General features: G+C 37.9%; 1 protein-coding gene and 2 long non-coding RNA genes across 4 annotated transcripts; 1 reads left to right on the forward strand and 2 right to left on the reverse strand.

Annotated features, from left to right (window-relative positions):
• Positions 1–1,897: 1,897 nt before the first annotated feature.
• arf6b (ADP-ribosylation factor 6b) lies at positions 1,898–4,597 on the reverse strand. The gene is made up of 2 exons (XM_044375456.1): positions 4,442–4,597; positions 1,898–4,211 (listed from the first exon to the last, which is right to left on the reverse strand). The coding sequence occupies exon 2, from the start codon at positions 3,523–3,525 to the stop codon at positions 2,998–3,000; it is 528 nt and encodes a 175-aa protein (XP_044231391.1). The 5' UTR covers positions 3,526–4,211; positions 4,442–4,597; the 3' UTR covers positions 1,898–2,997.
• Positions 4,598–7,666: 3,069 nt separating this feature from the next.
• LOC122998238 lies at positions 7,667–8,970 on the reverse strand. Its single transcript, XR_006407369.1, has 3 exons — positions 8,801–8,970; positions 8,247–8,308; positions 7,667–8,004 (listed from the first exon to the last, which is right to left on the reverse strand). It is a non-coding gene; the product is annotated as an uncharacterized LOC122998238 (long non-coding RNA).
• Positions 8,971–9,165: 195 nt separating this feature from the next.
• Positions 9,166–16,750, forward strand: LOC122998239. Of its 2 annotated transcripts, XR_006407370.1 has the most exons (4): positions 9,166–9,284; positions 9,651–9,723; positions 11,965–12,078; positions 16,671–16,742. It is a non-coding gene; the product is annotated as an uncharacterized LOC122998239 (long non-coding RNA). The 2 variants fall into 2 exon arrangements; XR_006407371.1 differs by lacking the exon at positions 11,965–12,078 and having other exon boundaries at positions 16,671–16,750.
• Positions 16,751–21,087: the final 4,337 nt, after the last annotated feature.

Consider the following 21,087-nt stretch of genomic DNA (forward strand, 5'->3'; position numbering starts at 1 on the left):
TCTCATCTTCACAGAGGAAAGGCTGTAAAAATCTTTCTTACAGTATCTGTCCTTGCCCCGGGGGCCCCCGGTGCTGCTAATAAAGCTGTGAGGATCATATGGTTGTAATGAAGTGGTGGGAACCAAAGTGGCCATTAGAGCCCAATTAAACTGCCATCAGCTTCTAATGGAGGCCCTTGACCAAGCCTTAACTGAGAAAGAAGAGTATTTACAAATACCATCGGAAGCTCCGATACTGGCTCAACTTGCAGCTCGTGTTTGATGATTTCGATTAATGCTTCTCTTTTTATCTTTAAATCACAGTTGCATGAGGTGTGCGTGGGTTGTGTGAACATAACATCTGTAGCAGAGGCGTCATATCTGTCTATGTCACCCGACCTGTTTGACGGAAACGTCTGTGGCGCTAAAGCAAACATCCTGAGGCCTCCGCAAGCAACTTGCTAAGGACCAGATTTTCCATACAGTGAGTGCCATCGTGATTATACAGCCAAATGTCTGTGGACGCAGATGCACGTATACACAACGACAGTGTCTGATTGTTAGTGAACACTGCAAATCCTCTGCTCATCCGCTTGAGAGGCAGAGGGCGTGCAGCCCATTCTTGTAAATGCAAACTCAGCTTACACAGTGCCAGTTTTTATGTAGATGTGTAAAAACACTGGGAAAGACAAGCGCCCTTCAGAATGTTAAGAGAAAAAAAAAAATCCTGAGAAATCTGCAGAATAATACCAACTAATCTTTTGTAGCCCTAAACAGCGGTTTGTCACCATCTTTGTCCGGAGTGAAAACACTTGTTAATCAGCTTTAAAGGAAACTAAAACATTCTTTCATGTGACTCAGCAGTGTCTGTTTTTAACACTTAACAAGAGTTCTGTTCAACTTTTAAAGGAATATGTATTAAAATACCTAATAACATATGCCCCAAATCTTTCTTTCGCCATGAAAATGTGATGCAGTTATGCCGACTTAAATTGGGAAAGAATGACTATTCAGCAGCAGCAAGAATTTAACAAGGTCAGTATTTCAGGAGAATAGAAAAGGGAAAAATAGAGACCCCAAAGGACATGGACCTCATCTTCCTACCTTGCTGCCAGGTGCTGACATTATGGGGTGTCAGAAGTTCACCATTCTTCATGATAGATAGCAGAGGGGTCACATTATTAGAGATTATTTATAGTAGTAATAATGTTATTACACACATAATTATGTGGAAAAAGTATAATATATGGTTGTAAGTGGTCTCATTAGAAACTGGTACCTTATTAGAGGTTAATAGAATGACTCTCATTGAGTTTTTTTTAAACTTATATATTATATTTTCCTTTCAATTTCTCAACAGCAGGACAGAACAAATCGTTCTCACTGAATTAAAAACAACTGACACTTGCTTTTTAATGCCAGTGCCAACCAAAAGCAAACTCAGGAAGTTACAGCTGACAGCTCAGCATCGACTCAAATGTGGCTCGCGACCAACACGCAACACTCAAAAAGAATTCATAATTCAGCTGTATGTCTTCACTGCCCCTCCAACTCTCATGCAAACTATCATGTGGTTCTGTTGTTGTTCCAGAAAGACCAGCAGTTGGACTTCCTGTTTTGTACATTTTCCCCCCTCTTTTACTGGCAAGGGCACTGAGGCCAACGACTTAGTTTGAGGGCTAACAGAGTCCTCATAAAGAATCAGTCCAATAGCACTAGAAACCAGAGGAATTTTAAACACTGCAGACTTGTAAAAAATGCAGTTTTTAGTCTTTCCTATGTTTTGTAATCACTGATCATATATTGTACTACTGTAAACTGTACTACTTCCAAATAAATACAAAAAAAAAAGGTTGGAGCACTTACAGGCCTGATCACAAACTGCCTTTGATCCTCGAAAAAACAGAGACATAACAGATTTAAAATCACTTTTTTAATAAGACATTACAATGACATTGTTCTGTACATGGTCCCCCCAGTCAAAAGAGGAGTAAGAGCTGCACCACAAGGTGTCTTCAACATTTCACCAGTAAAGCAGCTCCCTCTGACTGCACGACAGATGGACTCTGATGGAGGGTTACTGTACTTTCGTACTCATGCTACAGATATAGGCTATCATATAATGTCCCATTACTGAGACTAATCAACTGTGGTATCAGATTGAGAAAGCTCAGAGCTGAACGACATTCCTTTGGAGAGATTGAGTCGACTGACTACGTGTTACCCAAAAATTAAAAATGCATCCCGACAAGCATGTTCAAGAGTTACTGGAGGCCTATTTGTTGAATATTCAGCACAATTAGGTATCAAGACATGACACAAAAGGTCAATCAGTTAACTATATAGCCCACATAGGTGGATTGGGAGAGGGGTAACAAAACATGTCTGAAGTCATTTTTTTTTCTCTGATGTCAAGACTCATGACAATGAAATGTAAGCAGTGAAAATTCCTTTTTTTCCCCCCTTGCAGCAGTCAATACCATTCAGAAGAAATACTTTTCATCACAGTACTGTGTTAAAACAAATGTCAAAGTCCTTCAAAGTAGGTTGCTTGACATTAAAGATCTCACCTTTAAAGAAAAGAAAATGAAAGGAAAAAAAAAAAGAAAAACCAAAAGATCCAAGTTCAATGCAACAAAGACTGAAGAACCTTGAAACAAGCTTTAGTCCAATAATGAAGATAAAAACTCCAGCTTCATTAGAAAAATTATATAAAACAGGAAAAAGAATAGGCAAAGGCGGTGATCTCTGTGGCTTTTACAATTGGACCAATTCATTCAATATTCATCAAGCAAGCCCCCGCCCCCCCAAAAAATGAATGTGATATAGGCCCGCTACACATTACAAGCAAACTTTAAGCCAGCAAACCCATTTTAAGATAAATTAGTCATGGGGTAAACGGAGTATTAAAAATAAATGGGGGATAATCAACTTTTTCTTAACCATACTCATTTGAGAAGTTATTTGTTATTTGCAACTTTATTATAGTTTTGACCTAAAACAGTCAGCACTCAATCATTAAGATTTGTAATTTGAGGTTAGCCATGTCAAGCCCTCATACAGTCCATCACCTGTGGTCGCACAGGAGGGCTGAACATACCAATTCCTATCTCTGATGCGGGTCAATCCGAGCTTCTCTTGGATTTCATGTGGCTTCATGGCATCCGGAAGGTCTTGCTTATTGGCGAATATCAAGATGATGGCATCCCTCATCTCCCGGTCATTAATGATGCGGTGAAGTTCCTGCCTTGCCTCGTCGATGCGATCCCTGTCCGCGCAATCCACCACGAAAATTAACCCTTGGGTGCCTGTGTAGTAGTGTCGCCACAGAGGACGAATCTTATCTTGGCCTCCAACATCCCAGACGTTGAACTTGACATTTTTGTAGGTGACAGTCTCCACATTGAAGCCGACTGTGGGGATTGTGGTGACTGACTGTCCGAGTTTCAGTTTGTAAAGGATTGTTGTCTTGCCAGCAGCGTCAAGTCCAAGCATTAATATTCTCATCTCCTTGTTGCCAAATATCTTTGAGAGCATTTTCCCCATTTTGAACTCTTGTGCATAAATACTTTGCTCGTAAAGAGAAAAATAACAAATTGCACACTGATGATTTTTTTTTCACTTGGACTATAGCTTGAGTTTAATTATGGGCTCACTTGTGAAAACATGACTCAAAGAAGAGCATATGTATGGGGGAAAAAAGTCAAAAATACACGCTCATGTTGAGTCTAGCAAACTGTACTTGCGAGGGGACTTTTTACTTGCGAGTCTGTGCGTCAGGATCCTGTGAAGTGCAGGGGCATTTATGTTCAGAGTACCACTATGCTTGCAGGGCCTTTACACACCATGGCACGGTTAGTCTTAAAAACTTGGCAGCAGCTGTTGCAGGACGTTCATTGTGTAGCCCAAATCAACATAAAGCTGCATGTACAAAACAGGCCGTGGCGTATAAATATTCGCACAGAGCAGATATGGCGTGTATATAAGGCCCAGAAAAAAGCCGCGGTACTTGTGAGATCCCTCTGGTGTTTGTGTCTGGCGGTCCTCCTAACCGGGTGCGCCCTTCTTCTCTTCAGCACTACCGGGGGCAGAAAAGCAGCTTTCTACAGCTATTCCATCAAGCTTCGTGCCGGTTACCTTCACCTCGCTGGAGGGGACGTCTTCGGAGGAAAAAAATCCTCGACGATTCAGCAACACATGTATTCACTCACGAAACTCCACTTCTCGTCCCCCTGAAAGAGATTTAGGAGGAGGGTCAGACATCCCAAATTAGCTGGCTACTGCCCATGGCTGCTAATGACGGCTAGCATTAGCTAGCTTGTTGCCTAGCAAGCTAACAAGCTAACGGCGGTTAGCTGTAGCAAACTAATCATATCTGGACTTAAAATACGTGCGACAGTGACAAAATCTTTGCCTCCACTCAATCTGAGTTTAACGCTTAATTGAAATATAAGTCATTTACCTCCTATCTCCCCCTCCTCTTTCGATAAATACACCCAGCTCTCGTCTTTCTCCTTTAAGCCGAGCTGGTCGGAGTGCTGCTACACCGGAAAGGTGTGGAGCTGCATTAACCGCCACTTCCTCCCGTCGACTTCATTCAGCTGCTGCCTCTCACTGTCTGGAGCATTCACCAGTCATGAGATGAACAATACAATACATAATATGCCATTAAATAAGATATAATTTTCTAACTACTTATATAATTATTATTAGATATAGCACAACCTGACAGCGATTACTGTAAGACTGTAACGTTATGCTTTACTTTAACGTTAGCGGTGCATGTTTGTTATTTTCTTCTCGGTCTATAATTGTGGCTTTAGCTGCATATATTGAATAGTAAAACATTTTTATCAAGAGAATGAAAATATACTGCATCTTTCAATAACAATTTAATGGGATTAGTTTAGTGACTCTGACTATACAGGCCTATGTAAAGGGTAATATCACCACCTTGTGGTAGTTCGAGGCTACATACAGTCAGTCAGTCCCTTGTATTATCAATCAGTTGAGCATTTCCTTTTGTCTGTCTTGACAAACCTCTTTGGCGATCGATGTCACTTAGCTGATTTGTTAAACTCGTAGGTCCTATTTACAAATAAACAAACAAATCATTGCTAGTTCAACCCAGCCCCCACACGCAGTTAATTCGGACAAATAACCCTTATACGTTGGCTTTATTTCCATGTTTTATTCATAATTTTAAAAGTTTATTTTCACAGATAACAAGACAAAAGAAAAAACATAGCGTATTAATGGAGAAGGCCTTAAAATAAGTTTGCTTGAGATTAAAAAAAGAGCAATGTGAAAGTGAATGAAGACATCTCTCCAAAAAAAGGTAAAACAAACAAATAGGCTAACATTTAAAATCGAAGTGCATCTGTTATTTACAGCTGCTTTTAGACAACATGAAAACCCTCTTCCTTCTGTTTGTTAAGCACCTTCAGTCAGTTGATGGCAGCAGGGCCACGGCGCACGTCCCAGTCTGGTTACTTTGTTTCATGCGAAATCAACACAATAATCAATCCATCGTCTGTGCTTCTATACACGTCAGACCTCTAACTCTTTCCCCCTAAATTGTCCAGAAAATGTCCACGTCAGAGCTGCGATCCTGTAGACTTGCTGTGGTTTTACAATTTTATTCAGTATCAAAACATGTAAGTTTATGCAACCATTAAACCATCTTAAATGAACTATTTCTTCACTCGTTTTGGGCATAATAAACATAATCTGTTCTAATTAAATGTATGTGCAAAATTAATTAAATGCAACCCCTGCAACCACCATTAATACAAACTAATACATTCTTTATACTAATCTCTGTAACTGCACTACTGTTGCATCATTGTATTGCAGAATTTCCCTCCGGGAAAAGGAAAAAGGTTTAACAGTGTAACATTACGCACGGAAAACATGACATGATGGAACTTTAAATATTTCCACAAGGGCAAATTAAACTTTAAAAGCCAGAATATCCGCGTTTAGTTGCTGATTTTTGCCGCTGTATATGTATGTTCGGGCCAATCTGAATAATATTTCCCCGTTGAGACTGTTGCTTTGGTCTCTCATTTCCATTTGGTGAGCCAATATTTCATCATATGCTACTTTTATTGGAACATCTGTTTAAAGACATAGCTGCTTGAGAGGATAATCATTAATAAAAATTCACTTCAATTTAATACAAACCGTTGCACATACGACATGCGTTTGGACCCCCTCATTGTCCCTGCACACAGGCTACTCTTTGTATTAGACGTTGCAACTGAGTTAAATAAATGTTGGTATTATTCTAGAAAATCCGCCACGTATAATTGTCTTTTGTAGGCTTAATGTAGTATACAACTGAACCTTGAGCTGTTTCTTATAACATCTACTGTATTGCCATGCAATGCATGACTACAATAACAGCACATGCTATTGTCTTTCAGTACTCTGCAGGAGCAAGTAATCAGTCATAAGTAATCAGTAACCAGTAATTTACCATTACGCAAGGTAGGCAACTACCTGGGGCCCCCAAATTGAATTATGTTACTATTCTATCTCACTGCACCCTGAAATAACTTCCAAAAGGCACCCAAAGCACTTAAAAAATATGCAAGTATACTACTTACTTAATCTGTACTTCTGCTTCAGAGGAAAAGATTGTATTACTACATATATACAGATAAATGTTATTATGTTGCAGATTCAGATTTTACTGACAAAATTCAGATTTTACTGACAAAATATAACAATTAAAGTATGATGAATTATAATTCATTAAACTATCCAGCATTATATAAAATAGTTTGGTAACACTTTATAATACAGCCCGCGTTTTACGGTGTAACTTCCCATCACTTACCATGTAATTTCCCGGAATTTATAGTGTAATTTTCTCGTATAAATCAGTACGTTACATGTGTATATGTGTACTAAAATCAAATGTTTTTGCTCGTGGCAGTTATGACAATCATTTTTTATGCATGTGTGTTTGACAGGCAAGCTTCACCCACACTCAAGAGATTTATTATGCTTATGTCTTCTACTTCATTGTATGAATTTCAATAGAACAAGGCGAGAAATGGGTCTGTACTTTTGGAAATTGGCTCCTAGCAGCCATGTTGGTCCAGCACTGCAGCAGCTCATAACAGGCAATCTTACCTCTCTCCAGTGCAGCTATGAAAGGCTTGTATTGTCATCCGAGGATGAAAAAATAACAATACAGTAATGTAATAATATACATAGTATATCTTTAATTACACAATAATAAGGTACGCAGGAAGTTATGAAAATGATTTTATTCTTTAATTACACATAAACCACAACATATGTGCTGTTCTCCCAGTCTTACTCTGTAGGTATAGACTAGTTACCCTATAAGTACATAGTAACAACAGGGAGCGGGCTGGATTATGTTCTCCCATCCTTACTTAACTGTTTGGTTCTGTTACCTTTCATGTCACAATCTAACAACATGCAATGTGTCATTAACAACACACTGGACCAACATTTTGAACAGACAATGAGAAAACATTACTGAACATGATTAAATAGAATATGTTTCATTTACAACTTCTTAACTATATAAACTACTATTATACAATATAAATATTCTATATAAATTGCAATATATATAACTTAACAAAAACTGTATATAAAACTATATATAAAACTTAAACAACAAAATAACTCTTAACTAATCTATCTATCTTAACTAATCTATCAAAATGCAGTTATAAAATGATTCATTTTAGTAAAAAAAAAAAAACAAGAACAAAACAGGAAACTATGTTTAAATTGTAAATGTAACAGACCAACAACAAGAACAACAACAAAAACAATATTCAGGTACTTTGTTCTTATGTTCTACATCGCCACTTTACTGGGAGGAGTTCATCATTTCTTTTGAGTCTTTTTTATTTTGTTCTTCAGCTCAGGGCAGGAATCCACAAATCCTTTAAAGTGCAATGTGAAATCTTTTAGGGTTGTCCCTTCAGTGCGGGTGGAGACACTTAAGTTTTCCCCTCCTGAAGCTATATCCACCTGTAATCACAATTATTAAAGTGTATTACAGTATAGTGAAGTCTAAAACACACATGCACACAATTGTTACATAACAGCATTCATTACATTAACCCCACACACCCCATCCACAATTAAAAATGATAATTACAAGTTATTCTGATATTACGTAATTTGTAGTAGTGAATAATAGTTTAAAAAACAAGCACAATGGCACCACAAATACAGGTATGACATTTTCACATGCAGTGCACATACTGTACCTCGGCAATGATGCTTGTCAGAGCCATTGTTGTTCTGTCCACATGATCCATGGTTTGAAGGCCTGGGAAACACAGAGATTGATTTTGTTTTTAGATTTGATTCTGTACGTTTTTCAGGACATACTTATACCTGTGTATGACCCGCTCAGGTGTAGTCAAGTGTTATATTTCTTTCCCGTACTTGTTAGGTTTAGGTAATAAACAGAACTGTGCTCTAGGTTTAATATACAGTACAAACTTTAACTCACTATATATTAAATAAAAACAGATATTACTCCCTAAAGTAGAGTAAAATATGCTATCTAACGTAACATATTCATTCAGCATTTAATTTAAAACAGCATGGACCATGTGAGTTTACATTCTGGACACAGAGGTAACTTGTACAACCTTCTTGCCAAAGTCCGCCTAGCATGGTGGCTAATTAGCGATTAGCATAACTCGCGATTAGCATGCTAATACACATGAATTTGGTTGTTAAGACTTTAGCATAACGGAGGCAACATATTACGACAAGACACACAATGTTGCACATCATAAATATGACTGCTCACCTAACAGGAGAATATGACAGAAGCAGGTGATTTGATTTGCTCTCGCAAGCTAACTGCCACATCCATGCCACAGCCCAGTGCTACTCCACGACCGTCGGTCTGTATACGAAACCCGGACACGCTTGTAGACAATCCATGAATTATATAGGCGGAAGCTATTTTTTTTTACTAGGATGGCGAAGTCATGACCCAACCTACTCTGCCTCTGATTGGCTTACCGTGATATTCTTACCCTAATCCTAACCAATCTCACTTCTCATACCTAAACCTAACCAACCCAACCAACGAAGGCAACGAGTACTAACCAATCAAAGGCAGAGTAGGGCGGGTCATGACTTCGCCATCCTGGGGAAAAAAAATTAGCGGAAGAATACAGGCGGGCTCAGATGGCTGTACCTGTGGCAGTTAGCCTGCGACAGCCAGTTGCGCAATCTCTGCATTCACTAACCTCATATCACCTGCTTCTGTCATGTTCTCCTGTTAGGTGAGCAGTCATATTTATGATGTGCAACCTTGTGTGTCTTATCGTAATATGTTGCCTGCGTTATGTTAAAGTCTTAACAACCGAATTCATGTGTATTAGCATGCTAATCGCGAGTTATGCTAATCGCTAATTAGCCACCATGCTAGGCGGACTTTGGCAAGAAGGTTGTACAAGTTACCTCTGTGTCCAGAATGTAAACTCACATGGTCCATGCTGTTTCAAATTAAATGCTGAATGAATATGTTACGTTAGATAGCATATTTTACTCTACTTTAGGGAGTAATATCTGTTTTTTATTTAATATATAGTGAGTTAGTGAGAATTTAATAATCCAGCCCGCTCCCTGTTGTTACCATGTACTTACAGGGTAACTAGCCTGTACCTACAGAGTAAGGACTGGGGAACATTGTGAACTTTCATAGCTGTGCACTGGAGAGAGGTAAGATTGCCTGTTATGAGCTGCTGCAGTGCTGGACCAACATGGCTGCTAGGAGCCAATTTCCAAAAGAATAGACCCATTTCTCGCCTTGTTCTATTGAAATTCATACAATGAAGTATAAGACATAGGCTAAGCATAATAAATCCCTTGAGTGTGGGTGAAGCTTGCCTGTCAGACACACATGCATAAAAAAATGATTGTCATAACTGCCACGAGCAAAAACATTTGATTTTAGTACACATATGCATGTTACGTACTGATTCATACGAGAAAATTACACCATAAGGTCCGGGAAGTTACATGGTAAATGTTGGGAAGTTACACTTTAAAACCCCAATTGTTACTCCCTTGTTTCTCGTTGTTTTGTTTTCTTCCGCTGTACCTACTTTTAAGTACCAGTAAGAACCCGAAAGTATTTAATATGTATGAATTCATATGAGGAAGTTGCACCATAAGTTCCAGGAAATTACATGATAAGTGATGGGAAGTTACACTGTAAAACGCGGGCTGTATTATAAAGTGTTACCAATAGTTTAGCACCACCTTGAACAGATGTTAAGTGCTAATAATTAGGGATGCACGATATTGGATTTTTTGCCGATATCCGATATGCCGATATTTCCAACTCATTGTGGCAGATTGCCGATGCCGATACCGATATATGCACATATTTTCTCTAGCTGGCTGAGGAGACTATTATGCATGCAAGCATAGATTGTACTAAGTATGATCAAGAAAGACAATATATGAAGGAAGAACTTAGGAAGACTGGAGTCCAGGAGCTCAGCGTTAATGAACTTGCCAAGTGGGTGGAGCAGTAGAGTTTTCTTTGAGTTTATTAGACAGACAGCATTAATGTGCAGGATTTAATCTCTGGTCCACACTCCAAAAAGAAGATGTCCCCCCCCCCCCCCCAAAACAGAGTGATACATCCTGTCAGCTGAGGTGTTTCCTATCTGTGCAACCGAACATAGCAGCTCTTGCACGGACTACTTTAACCTGACAGTCCTGGTGCTTCCCCCGCAGGCTCCACTTCACTCAAGCTGCTTCTTTCCCCTTTAACCGGAATAACAAACTGGGGCTCGGTGCTCCGGTTGGATCCACATGGAGCATGGAGAGCCGGGGCTAACGTTAGCTGAGAAGCTAGCGGAGCGTTAGCAGCAGCATGACCGGAGGGAAGCACAGCCAGCTAGTGTCTGCTAGAAGAAGCAGCTGAGTGAAGTGGAGCCTGCCGAGGAAGCACCGGGACTGTCAGTGTGAAACAGTCCGTGGAGGGAAGAACAGTGATGCGGCAGAGGAGAGGGCAACAAATCGGCCTCTCATAATCGGCAGAAAATGTTCATTTTGGCCGATACCGATGACATGCCGATAATATCGTGCATTCCTACTAATAATCCCTCTCTTTCACTCTTCAATTTAAGTAAAAATTTGAATGCAGGACTTCAACTTTCACTGTGTGATATTAACAGTTTTACTATTAATATTTTTCCTTCAGAAAAAAGTTTTGAGTACTTTTTCTACCACTGCCAATACCAACGTTCCCAGTTAGAGAAAGGGTGAAAAGTAAAGCAAGATGGCGTTTGCCTGGGGCCCCCAAATCATAAAATCCACCCCTGCAAGTAATCACAAATTTCATTAAATCAATGTGTGCAAAGACCTGACTAGGACCGTCCTTTGGCTATAAATTACTTACAGCTGAGTGAAAGTGACTAAAACGAGAGGGCATGGTCGGTTCTAAGGTCAGTTGATACTGAATGGGGCTATGCCAGGAACTGGCAGAGAAGTGAAGAGTGAAGTGAAAGTGCATTAGCTGAGTCAATTTAATAAAAATTTATTTTCCAAGTATGCTCAAAATTTTTCTGTCCTGTCAGATCTTACACAGAAATTTCACTTCCTTTTTTAATCAAGATTTCTCAATATTACATTTCATTGCTTCATTCCATCAACATTTTGTAACCCACTTAGAGTTTGTTAAACGACTATAGTCTCTTACATTTATCCTTTACATTTATACTGTATATCACAGTTTCATTAATAATCAACCAAATCAAATTGTATAACAAATTAATAATCAACTCCAATGGATTACACCAAACATGCATAACTTCATCAATATGATGTCATATCATTGATGAAATATTCATATGTGTCAGATATTCTTAAGCATTAGCAATTCAACAAAATATTACTTTATTCAAATGGTTAGCCTCTTCCTGTACTATCATGCCTTCCCCCCCACAGCTGGAGCACCTGTTGCAGCATTTCCTCCATTAAAGTCCTTCTGTGATGTTGTTCGATTTTCATGGAAATGCACGATCCTTTTTGGAAACTACACAGAACAGCGGATCAGAAATGGTGTGTTTTCAAGATGCCAATTGACATTTAAATACTTGAATATTATTTCAATATCAGTGTTTCTCACTATCTCGGCTTCTAAATGGCTCAGTCATGATTCTGGAGGGCAAGTCTATATTTTCTGGGCCAAGAAATGCAAAACTCAGAATTATTCTGAATGGAGCTATGCTGGTAATTACATAATGTCAGTTAACAACAGTACTAATCTTGTAATAGCTAAATAAAAGCAGGACCATTTGTCAATTTCTTGTAACCCTTATTGACCTTACAATTTAAAATATTTTTGGGACATACTAGAGCCATAGTTTTTATGTATGTTGATGCTCATCTGTTTTTTCATCTTTTTTCTAATGTTTCATGATTGTTTGTGATAAACTAGGTGTTTCGTTTAGCTTGTTGATGATGACCAGGTAGTTTATGTTTATTTAAGGCAGTATGTTGGCTACAGATTGAAGAAGAATACACATTTGGGTAGAGACTTGATAATCGAGTGACATCTGGGACAACCCTCTTTCCTGCCTCCTGACCCCTGCTAATTTGACCCCTCCTGTTTTTGCCCCCTTGATTTGCCTTGATCTTGTATGCAAATGCCCTTCCTTCCTATCTTCTGTTCACCATTGATGCTCACTGCTTTGATCTTTACTGTATAAAATCGTTCCATTTCTTCTGCTCTGGGTCAGTCTACTGTATCAGACCAGCTCTGTGTCAGTAAGCTCAACACATTTCCGGAATGGTATTAAACCACTTCAACCACAGCAAACTTTGAACAAGGACTTGAGTGAATTTTCTTCAACAAGATACAGCCTTACACAACAATTGTGGGTACCATTATTGTTCCTATGCCCCGTGTTATTTATGTATGTCAGTCATGTTGAGATAATTATAGATAAACAATCATTTGTTATGGTAATGTTACCTTCCTACCAGAACTATATAGGTGGCAGTTTTTTCTAGTTTCGCTTTGTACATTTTGTTGTTGTGATTGCACGCTGGCTCTGGTGTGGACTTGAAAAGTTTGTCTGCACTGGAGTTAGAGCTTTCTCCAGATTACCGCTGTTACCACATCCTGCGCAGTAAAGGAAGATGAACGTTGTACTCTTGGTCCTAAGTAATCCTTCCTCCTGCATGTAGACATCTAAATATCCCTAGTTGGTTGAAGCTAACAATACTACAGTGAAATCACTGGAGTTTAGCCACTGAAAATGTATTAGGTTCATTCTGATTCAAGGCTTCTTTTAAAGGAATGTACTGTCAACTTCTGTTTCTTATTATGGAATGAAAGGAAGCCAACTTCCTTTTTAATCTACTCCTTCACACTAACTATAACTATAGTTATAGTATAACTAAACAATCTTACTGTTCTCTAATTTTCCATTTTTACAGGGTACTAGGACCTGGACTTGATGTTTGCAAATCATCTGTTTACTGTGTCTTAAATGATAGGTTAACATTTTTCAAGTCTGCCTGTCACAGTTATGCAGGCAAGTGTACCCAAATGCAGAAACAACAAGCAGGTGACAGGAAATGAAGAAAATAATTATTTATTTACCAAACTCTGGTTACTGGCAGACAAAGACAAAAACAGAACTGGCTTTGGTTTTTTTAGCATTTCATTTGTGCAATGGGGAGAAAAACATGTTTCAAAATTTGCTTATTCATGTAAGCATTAACATTGTGTAATCTAAATTCAGCCACAGACACATTAAAAAATTGGCTGTTATTCACATAGATAACCTTGTAGTTCCACTGTAGCTAAACTGCTGTTGGCCAAACTTAAGAGCCTTTGGACTGTGGGAGTTGTTTTTTGCTTTTTTTCTTAATCTCTTGCTCATTCCTCCAGTGTTGCTTTTTAGTCTATAAAATCTGCAGTAAGAGATGGTAGGTATAATGATATTTGTATCGTAAATCATTTAGGATTTTGGTTATAGTGATACTGTGATACCACTTAAAGTTTTTATTTTTCCTGGTCATAAAGGCAGCATTACATTTCTTCTTAAGATGTCAAGATGTGTAAAATATTGTTAATTTAAACAATCCAATTCATCATCTCGAACATGCTAACCTATCTTTTAATTTGTTTTACAAGAACAAGGAAGAGTTTGAATCAGGCCTTGACAGGCTTGTGAAGAAAATTGCCATCATTGGTGATTGGTCCATCTCAGGATCTGACCACAAGACAGCAACATTGTGGGCAAGGGAACCAAGGTCCTGGAGGGAAGGGATATCCCAAGCTGCTGTACTTTGCTGATGGACATAATATATGCTCTGAATTTGAGCTGTCCCAAGGAACATGAAATGTACTTTTGAAGTGTTTCAGGAGCAGTTCCTTGAACTTGATGGACTAAAATCCAGTGCAAAAGTCTCTGTAAAACAAAGATTCCACTTGTTTTACAGCACTATCAGATTTTATTAAGATGATGTTGTTTTGTATTTTGAAGTCCACTGAGGAGGTTACAAAACTGATACTGTGACAGAAGAGAGGACAGAAGATACCATTTGAAATTGTTTTGTCAACTGTTTGTTGTGCAATTTGTTGCACACACAGCATACTCAAAGCAACTTGACAGAGATTGTGTAAATTTGAGTTAAAAGGTCTTTACTATATTGTGCAAAAACACATTGCAGCACCTTAAGAAGATTGGGGGCCATTGTAAGTTAATACTTTATGAGCTTTGATAGCACCTGCTAGATTGCAACTTTGTTACTGTAGTTTTACAAAATGGTTTTAAAACCAGAGTTAACATTTTACATTTAGCACTGTGGTTCTACATACTTTAGGCCTATAACTTTGTTGTGATAGCATAATTCAGTATGTTAACTGCTTAATTTCCAAAGGCTATATGGATATTTGTGGGACAATTTACATTTGTAGTATTGTTGTGTTTTTAAGGTTTAATGCCATGTGTTCAAATACACAACTGCAGTGCAAAATAAAAAGATTAACTTCCTAACAATTTTGTTGTTCAATGAATTCATTTTTAAAGCTACTACATGGAAAGAAAGCTAAAAACTACTGAAGAAAATCTAATTGGACCAACTTGACTTTTTACCTGTCATCCACTTAAAACTTGTGTTCATAATTATGATAATTAGGTACACAATACTTAAAATTCCTTTTAAATATTGTGGAAAAACTTGTTGGAAAAACTTAATTTTTATGAGTTATCAACTTAAAAACTAACTCAATGTAGTTTGTTGGTTCAACATAAATTTATCAGGAGTTGTCATAACTCAAAAAGCTCGATGCAAACTGTTATGTTAATTTTTTTGTTGAGCTAAAGCATTTGTTTAGAGTGTACTTGTGTGCATATTATGTCTATTTTATTTATTTATATATTTATTGTATTTATTGTATTTTTTGGGGAAAATAGACAACTCTGTCCTCAAATACACACAATGTCGCAAACCACTTCTTTTCACCTGCCAGTACCATGCCAGGAGATTAAATGTATGTTCACACTGTCCCATTAGAGTCCGACCTCCTAACAGGTGCCCGACCAGCTAGTTGAAAGTGACAGTACAAAAACAAGATCTAGTAGTGTTTGATTTTGAATGCTTAGCTAAGCTGGAAACTGTTGAGTTCTCTTGTTCACTGAACTCTCGTATCCTATTGCACAAACAACATGGCAAAAAGTCAATTTGTAGTAGCCTGTGTATTGGGAAATAAGATACACTTGACTTTGTTTACCCATTCACACCATCCAGTCCCAAAACCACATCTTTCACTTCTTCTTTCAGTCATATGCCAGTATATTTTGGTATTAAACACCCCATTTGTTTCTTGGAAACACATGTTTAAACATCAAAGTCCATTAATCATCAACCCAATCACATTATATAAGCTACTTGGATGGATTATACATCTTTACTGCATGTCATACTCATACATAAAACATTGCCAGCATATATCTACCATTGTAGTTTTTCATGAATCGAGAATCAGCATGAGGTGACAAACAATAGTGCATTAGACAATTTAAGTGACATATTTCAAGGAGAGGATGACCACACACTAAGCTTGAATTATTTTATTGTATTACCAATGTTTTGACTGCACAGCAACTTTTGCAAGTGTCAAACAAAAGTCTTACATATACATACATCACCTGGTAGCAACCTGCAATCAGTGACATTATCAACAGGCCTTTTCATAGCAGACATTATCACTCGTCACAGCAGGAAAAGTGCAGGAGGAACCAATGCTTTTAACGATGGCTCTGTGTAACAGGGTCAACTGTACAGCATATGTATTATAATTACACAAAAATTGTAAATAGTTAAATCCTGACGTGCTACTCCTCCAGGGTCAACAGGTGGAACATTTAAGGCTCAGTTCACTGTACCCCTACGTTCACTTTTGTGGGTGCCCCGCCGCCCCCCAAATGACGTCCCCCGCCTTTACCTCTCCCCTTTTGTTGTCAAACTTCATGGGAGAGGTAGGTGACGTTGTGCACTCCTTTTTTGAAGTTTGTTTATCAGTCTGGACTTATTGTACAGTATGGTAACACAATTCTGTTATTTAATTTGTGTAGGAGCCTGAGTTAGCGTCACAATTGACCGGAGGATATTTTCTTTTCATTTACTTCTGTCAGGTACGTTTTCGGTATTTTTGGTGTGTTTGCTGCAACATGGCTGCCCTTTTGTTGTCTTACTTCATGGGAGAGGAGCCTGAGTTAGCGTCACGATTGACCGGAGGATATTTTCTTTACATTTACTTCTGTCAGTTGCCGGAATAAATGGTGGCCTCTAACGAAACCCTTGTCTGAGCCTCTTCCTTATGACACAATGCAAGAGTCAACCGGTTACATCTGTTCCAGTTGAGTGTTGCTGACTGCTTCAGTTCAAATGTTTGTTACTAACTCTCTCACTCTGTCCCCCATTCAGCCACTGCTCACTTTCCTCGGGTCTCTGCCCTTATGAATTCTGAGCATTCACAACCTGTCCGCCAAACACCCTCAGATGTCTCCTGCCAGCACACCTGCCCCTTATTTTTCCCCCAATGAGTCGATACCAGCCCCCTTTTCCCCAGTCCGTTGCCAGATTGTCAATGTTACTACATGCCTTTGAGTTCCAGTTGCTTTTACCTGAACCTTTTCTTGTACGTGCTTGCAGCCATTATTAATATTACTACAGCTGTGCTTTTCCTGCAATCACATGTCAAAATGAATTCTGTGAAAAAGGCTTATCCTCTAGTTAAAGGCCCTGCCACCTTAATGTGACACAAAATACTTCTTGTTAACTCCTAAATTTAACCATTTCTGCATAATGACCTTCCTTCGGTTGATCCAACAGTGGTTTACTAAATTATATTGTAACTTCACAAATGCTATGTACTTAGATAGGCCAACTCACTGGTTCGGCAAATTTACAGATTGGCTTAGACTTGCATTTTTTCCTACTAATGGAATTATTTTTGACGGCCCAGCCCACCCACACAGGTGTTTTCAATATTCAGAGTAGCTGTTTAACTCTGCTCAGGTCTGATTTGGATGGAGCTATGCTGGTAATTACATAATGTCAGCCAACAACAGTACTAATCTTGTAATAGCCAAATAAAAGCAGGACCATTTGTCAATTTCTTGTAGCCCTTATTGACCTTACAATTTAAAATATTTTTGGGACATACTAGAGCCATAGTTTTTATGTATGTTGATGCTCATCTATTTTTTCATCTTTTTTCTAATGTTTCATGATTGTTTGTGATAAACTAGGTGTTTCGTTTAGCTTGTTGATGATGACCAGGTAGTTTATGTTTATTTAAGGCAGTATGTTGGCTACAGATTGAAGAAGAATACACATTTGGGTAGAGACTTGATAATCGAGTGACATCTGGGACAACCCCCTTTCCTGCCTCCTGACCCCTGCTAATTTGACCCCTCCTGTTTTTGCCCCCTTGATTTGCCTTGATCTTGTATGCAAATGCCCTTCCTTCCTATCTTCTGTTCACCATTGATGCTCACTGCTTTGATCTTTACTGTATAAAATCGTTCCATTTCTTCTGCTCTGGGTCAGTCTACTGTATCAGACCAGCTCTGTGTCAGTAAGCTCAATACATTTCCGGAATGGTATTAAACCACTTCAACCACAGCAAACTTTGAACAAGGACTTGAGTGAATTTTCTTCAACAAGATACAGCCTTGCACAACAATTGTGGGTACCATTATTGTTCCTATGCCCCGTGTTATTTATGTATGTCAGTCATGTTGAGATAATTATAGATAAACAATCATTTGTTATGGTAATGTTACCTTCCTACCAGAACTATGTAGGTGGCAGTTTTTTCTAGTTTCGCTTTGTACATTTTGTTGTTGTGATTGCACGCTGGCTCTGGTGTGGACTTGAAAAGTTTGTCTGCACTGGAGTTAGAGCTTTCTCCAGATTACCGCTGTTACCACATCCTGCGCAGTAAAGGAAGATGAACGTTATACTCTTGGTCCTAAGTAATCCTTCCTCCTCCATGTAGACATCTAAATATCCCTAGTTGGTTGAAGCTAACAATACTACAGTGAAATCACTGGAGTTTAGCGACTGAAAATGTATTAGGTTCATTCTGATTCAAGGCTTCTTTTAAAGGAATGTACTGTCAACTTCTGTTTCTTATTATGGAATGAAAGGAAGCCAACTTCCTTTTTAATCTACTCCTTCACACTAACTATAACTATAGTTATAGTATAACTAAACAATCTTACTGTTCTCTAATTTTCCATTTTTACAGGGTACTAGGACCTGGACTTGATGTTTGCAAATCATCTGTTTACTGTGTCTTAAATGATAGGTTAACATTTTTCAAGTCTGCCTGTCACAGTTATGCAGGCAAGTGTACCCAAATGCAGAAACAACAAGCAGGTGACAGGAAATGAAGAAAATAATTATTTATTTACCAAACTCTGGTTACTGGCAGACAAAGACAAAAACAGAACTGGCTTTGGTTTTTTTAGCATTTCATTTGTGCAATGGGGAGAAAAACATGTTTCAAAATTTGCTTATTCATGTAAGCATTAACATTGTGTAATCTAAATTCAGCCACAGACACATTAAAAAATTGGCTGTTATTCACATAGATAACCTTGTAGTTCCACTGTAGCTAAACTGCTGTTGGCCAAACTTAAGAGCCTTTGGACTGTGGGAGTTGTTTTTTGCTTTTTTTCTTAATCTCTTGCTCATTCCTCCAGTGTTGCTTTTTAGTCTATAAAATCTGCAGTAAGAGATGGTAGGTATAATGATATTTGTATCGTAAATCATTTAGGATTTTGGTTATAGTGATACTGTGATACCACTTAAAGTTTTTATTTTTCCTGGTCATAAAGGCAGCATTACATTTCTTCTTAAGATGTCAAGATGTGTAAAATATTGTTAATTTAAACAATCCAATTCATCATCTCGAACATGCTAACCTATCTTTTAATTTGTTTTACAAGAACAAGGAAGAGTTTGAATCAGGCCTTGACAGGCTTATGAAGAAAATTGCCATCATTGGTGATTGGTCCATCTCAGGATCTGACCACAAGACAGCAACATTGTGGGCAAGGGAACCAAGGTCCTGGAGGGAAGGGATATCCCAAGCTGCTGTACTTTGCTGATGGACATAATATATGCTCTGAATTTGAGCTGTCCCAAGGAACATGAAATGTACTTTTGAAGTGTTCCAGGAGCAGTTCCTTGAACTTGATGGACTAAAATCCAGTGCAAAAGTCTCTGTAAAACAAAGATTCCACTTGTTTTACAGCACTATCAGATTTTATTAAGATGATGTTGTTTTGTATTTTGAAGTCCACTGAGGAGGTTACAAAACTGATATTGTGACAGAAGAGAGGACAGAAGATACCATTTGAAATTGTTTTGTCAACTGTTTGTTGTGCAATTTGTTGCACACACAGCATACTCAAAGCAACTTGACAGACATTGTGTAAATTTGAGTTAAAAAGTCTTTACTATATTGTGCAAAAACACATTGCAGCACCTTAAGAAGATTGGGGGCCATTGTAAGTTAATACTTTATGAGCTTTGATAGCACCTGCTAGATTGCAACTTTGTTACTGTAGTTTTACAAAATGATTTTAAAACCAGAGTTAACATTTTACATTTAGCACTGTGGTTCTACATACTTTAGGCCTATAACTTTGTTGTGATAGCATAATTCAGTATGTTAACTGCTTAATTTCCAAAGGCTATATGGATATTTGTGGGACAATTTACATTTGTAGTATTGTTGTGTTTTTAAGGTTTAATGCCATGTGTTCAAATACACAACTGCAGTGCAAAATAAAAAGATTAACTTCCTAACAATTTTGTTGTTCAATGAATTCATTTTTAAAGCTACTACATGGAAAGAAAGCTAAAAACTACTGAAGAAAATCTAATTGGACCAACTTGACTTTTTTCCTGTCATCCACTTAAAACTTGTGTTCATAATTATGATAATTAAGTACACAATACTTAAAAATTCCTTTTAAATATTGTGGAAAAACTTGTTGGAAAAACTTATTTTTTATGAGTTATCAACTTAAAAACTTGTGTTTATGCTGCCAATTATTAAGTATGTAGTAATTAAAAATATCTTTGATTGTAGAGGTAAATCTAATTCCCCTAACTCAATGTAGTTTGTTGGTTCAACATAAATTTATCAGGAGTTGTCATAACTCAAAAAGCTCGATGCAAACTGTTATGTTAATTTTTTTGTTGAGCTAAAGCATTTGTTTAGAGTGTACTTGTGTGCATATTATGTCTATTTTATTTATTTATATATTTATTGTATTTATTGTATTTTTTGGGGAAAATAGACAACTCTGTCCTCAAATACACACAATGTCGCAAACCACTTCTTTTCACCTGCCAGTACCATGCCAGGAGATTGAATGTATGTTCACACTGTCCCATTAGAGTCCGACCTCCTAACAGGTGCCCGACCAGCTAGTTGAAAGTGACAGTACAAAAACAAGATCTAGTAGTGTTTGATTTTGAATGCTTAGCTAAGCTGGAAACTGTTGAGTTCTCTTGTTCCCTGAACTC

This window comes from Thunnus albacares, chromosome 15, assembly GCF_914725855.1.
Source record: "Thunnus albacares chromosome 15, fThuAlb1.1, whole genome shotgun sequence".
Classification (NCBI taxonomy): Eukaryota; Metazoa; Chordata; class Actinopteri; order Scombriformes; family Scombridae; genus Thunnus; species Thunnus albacares.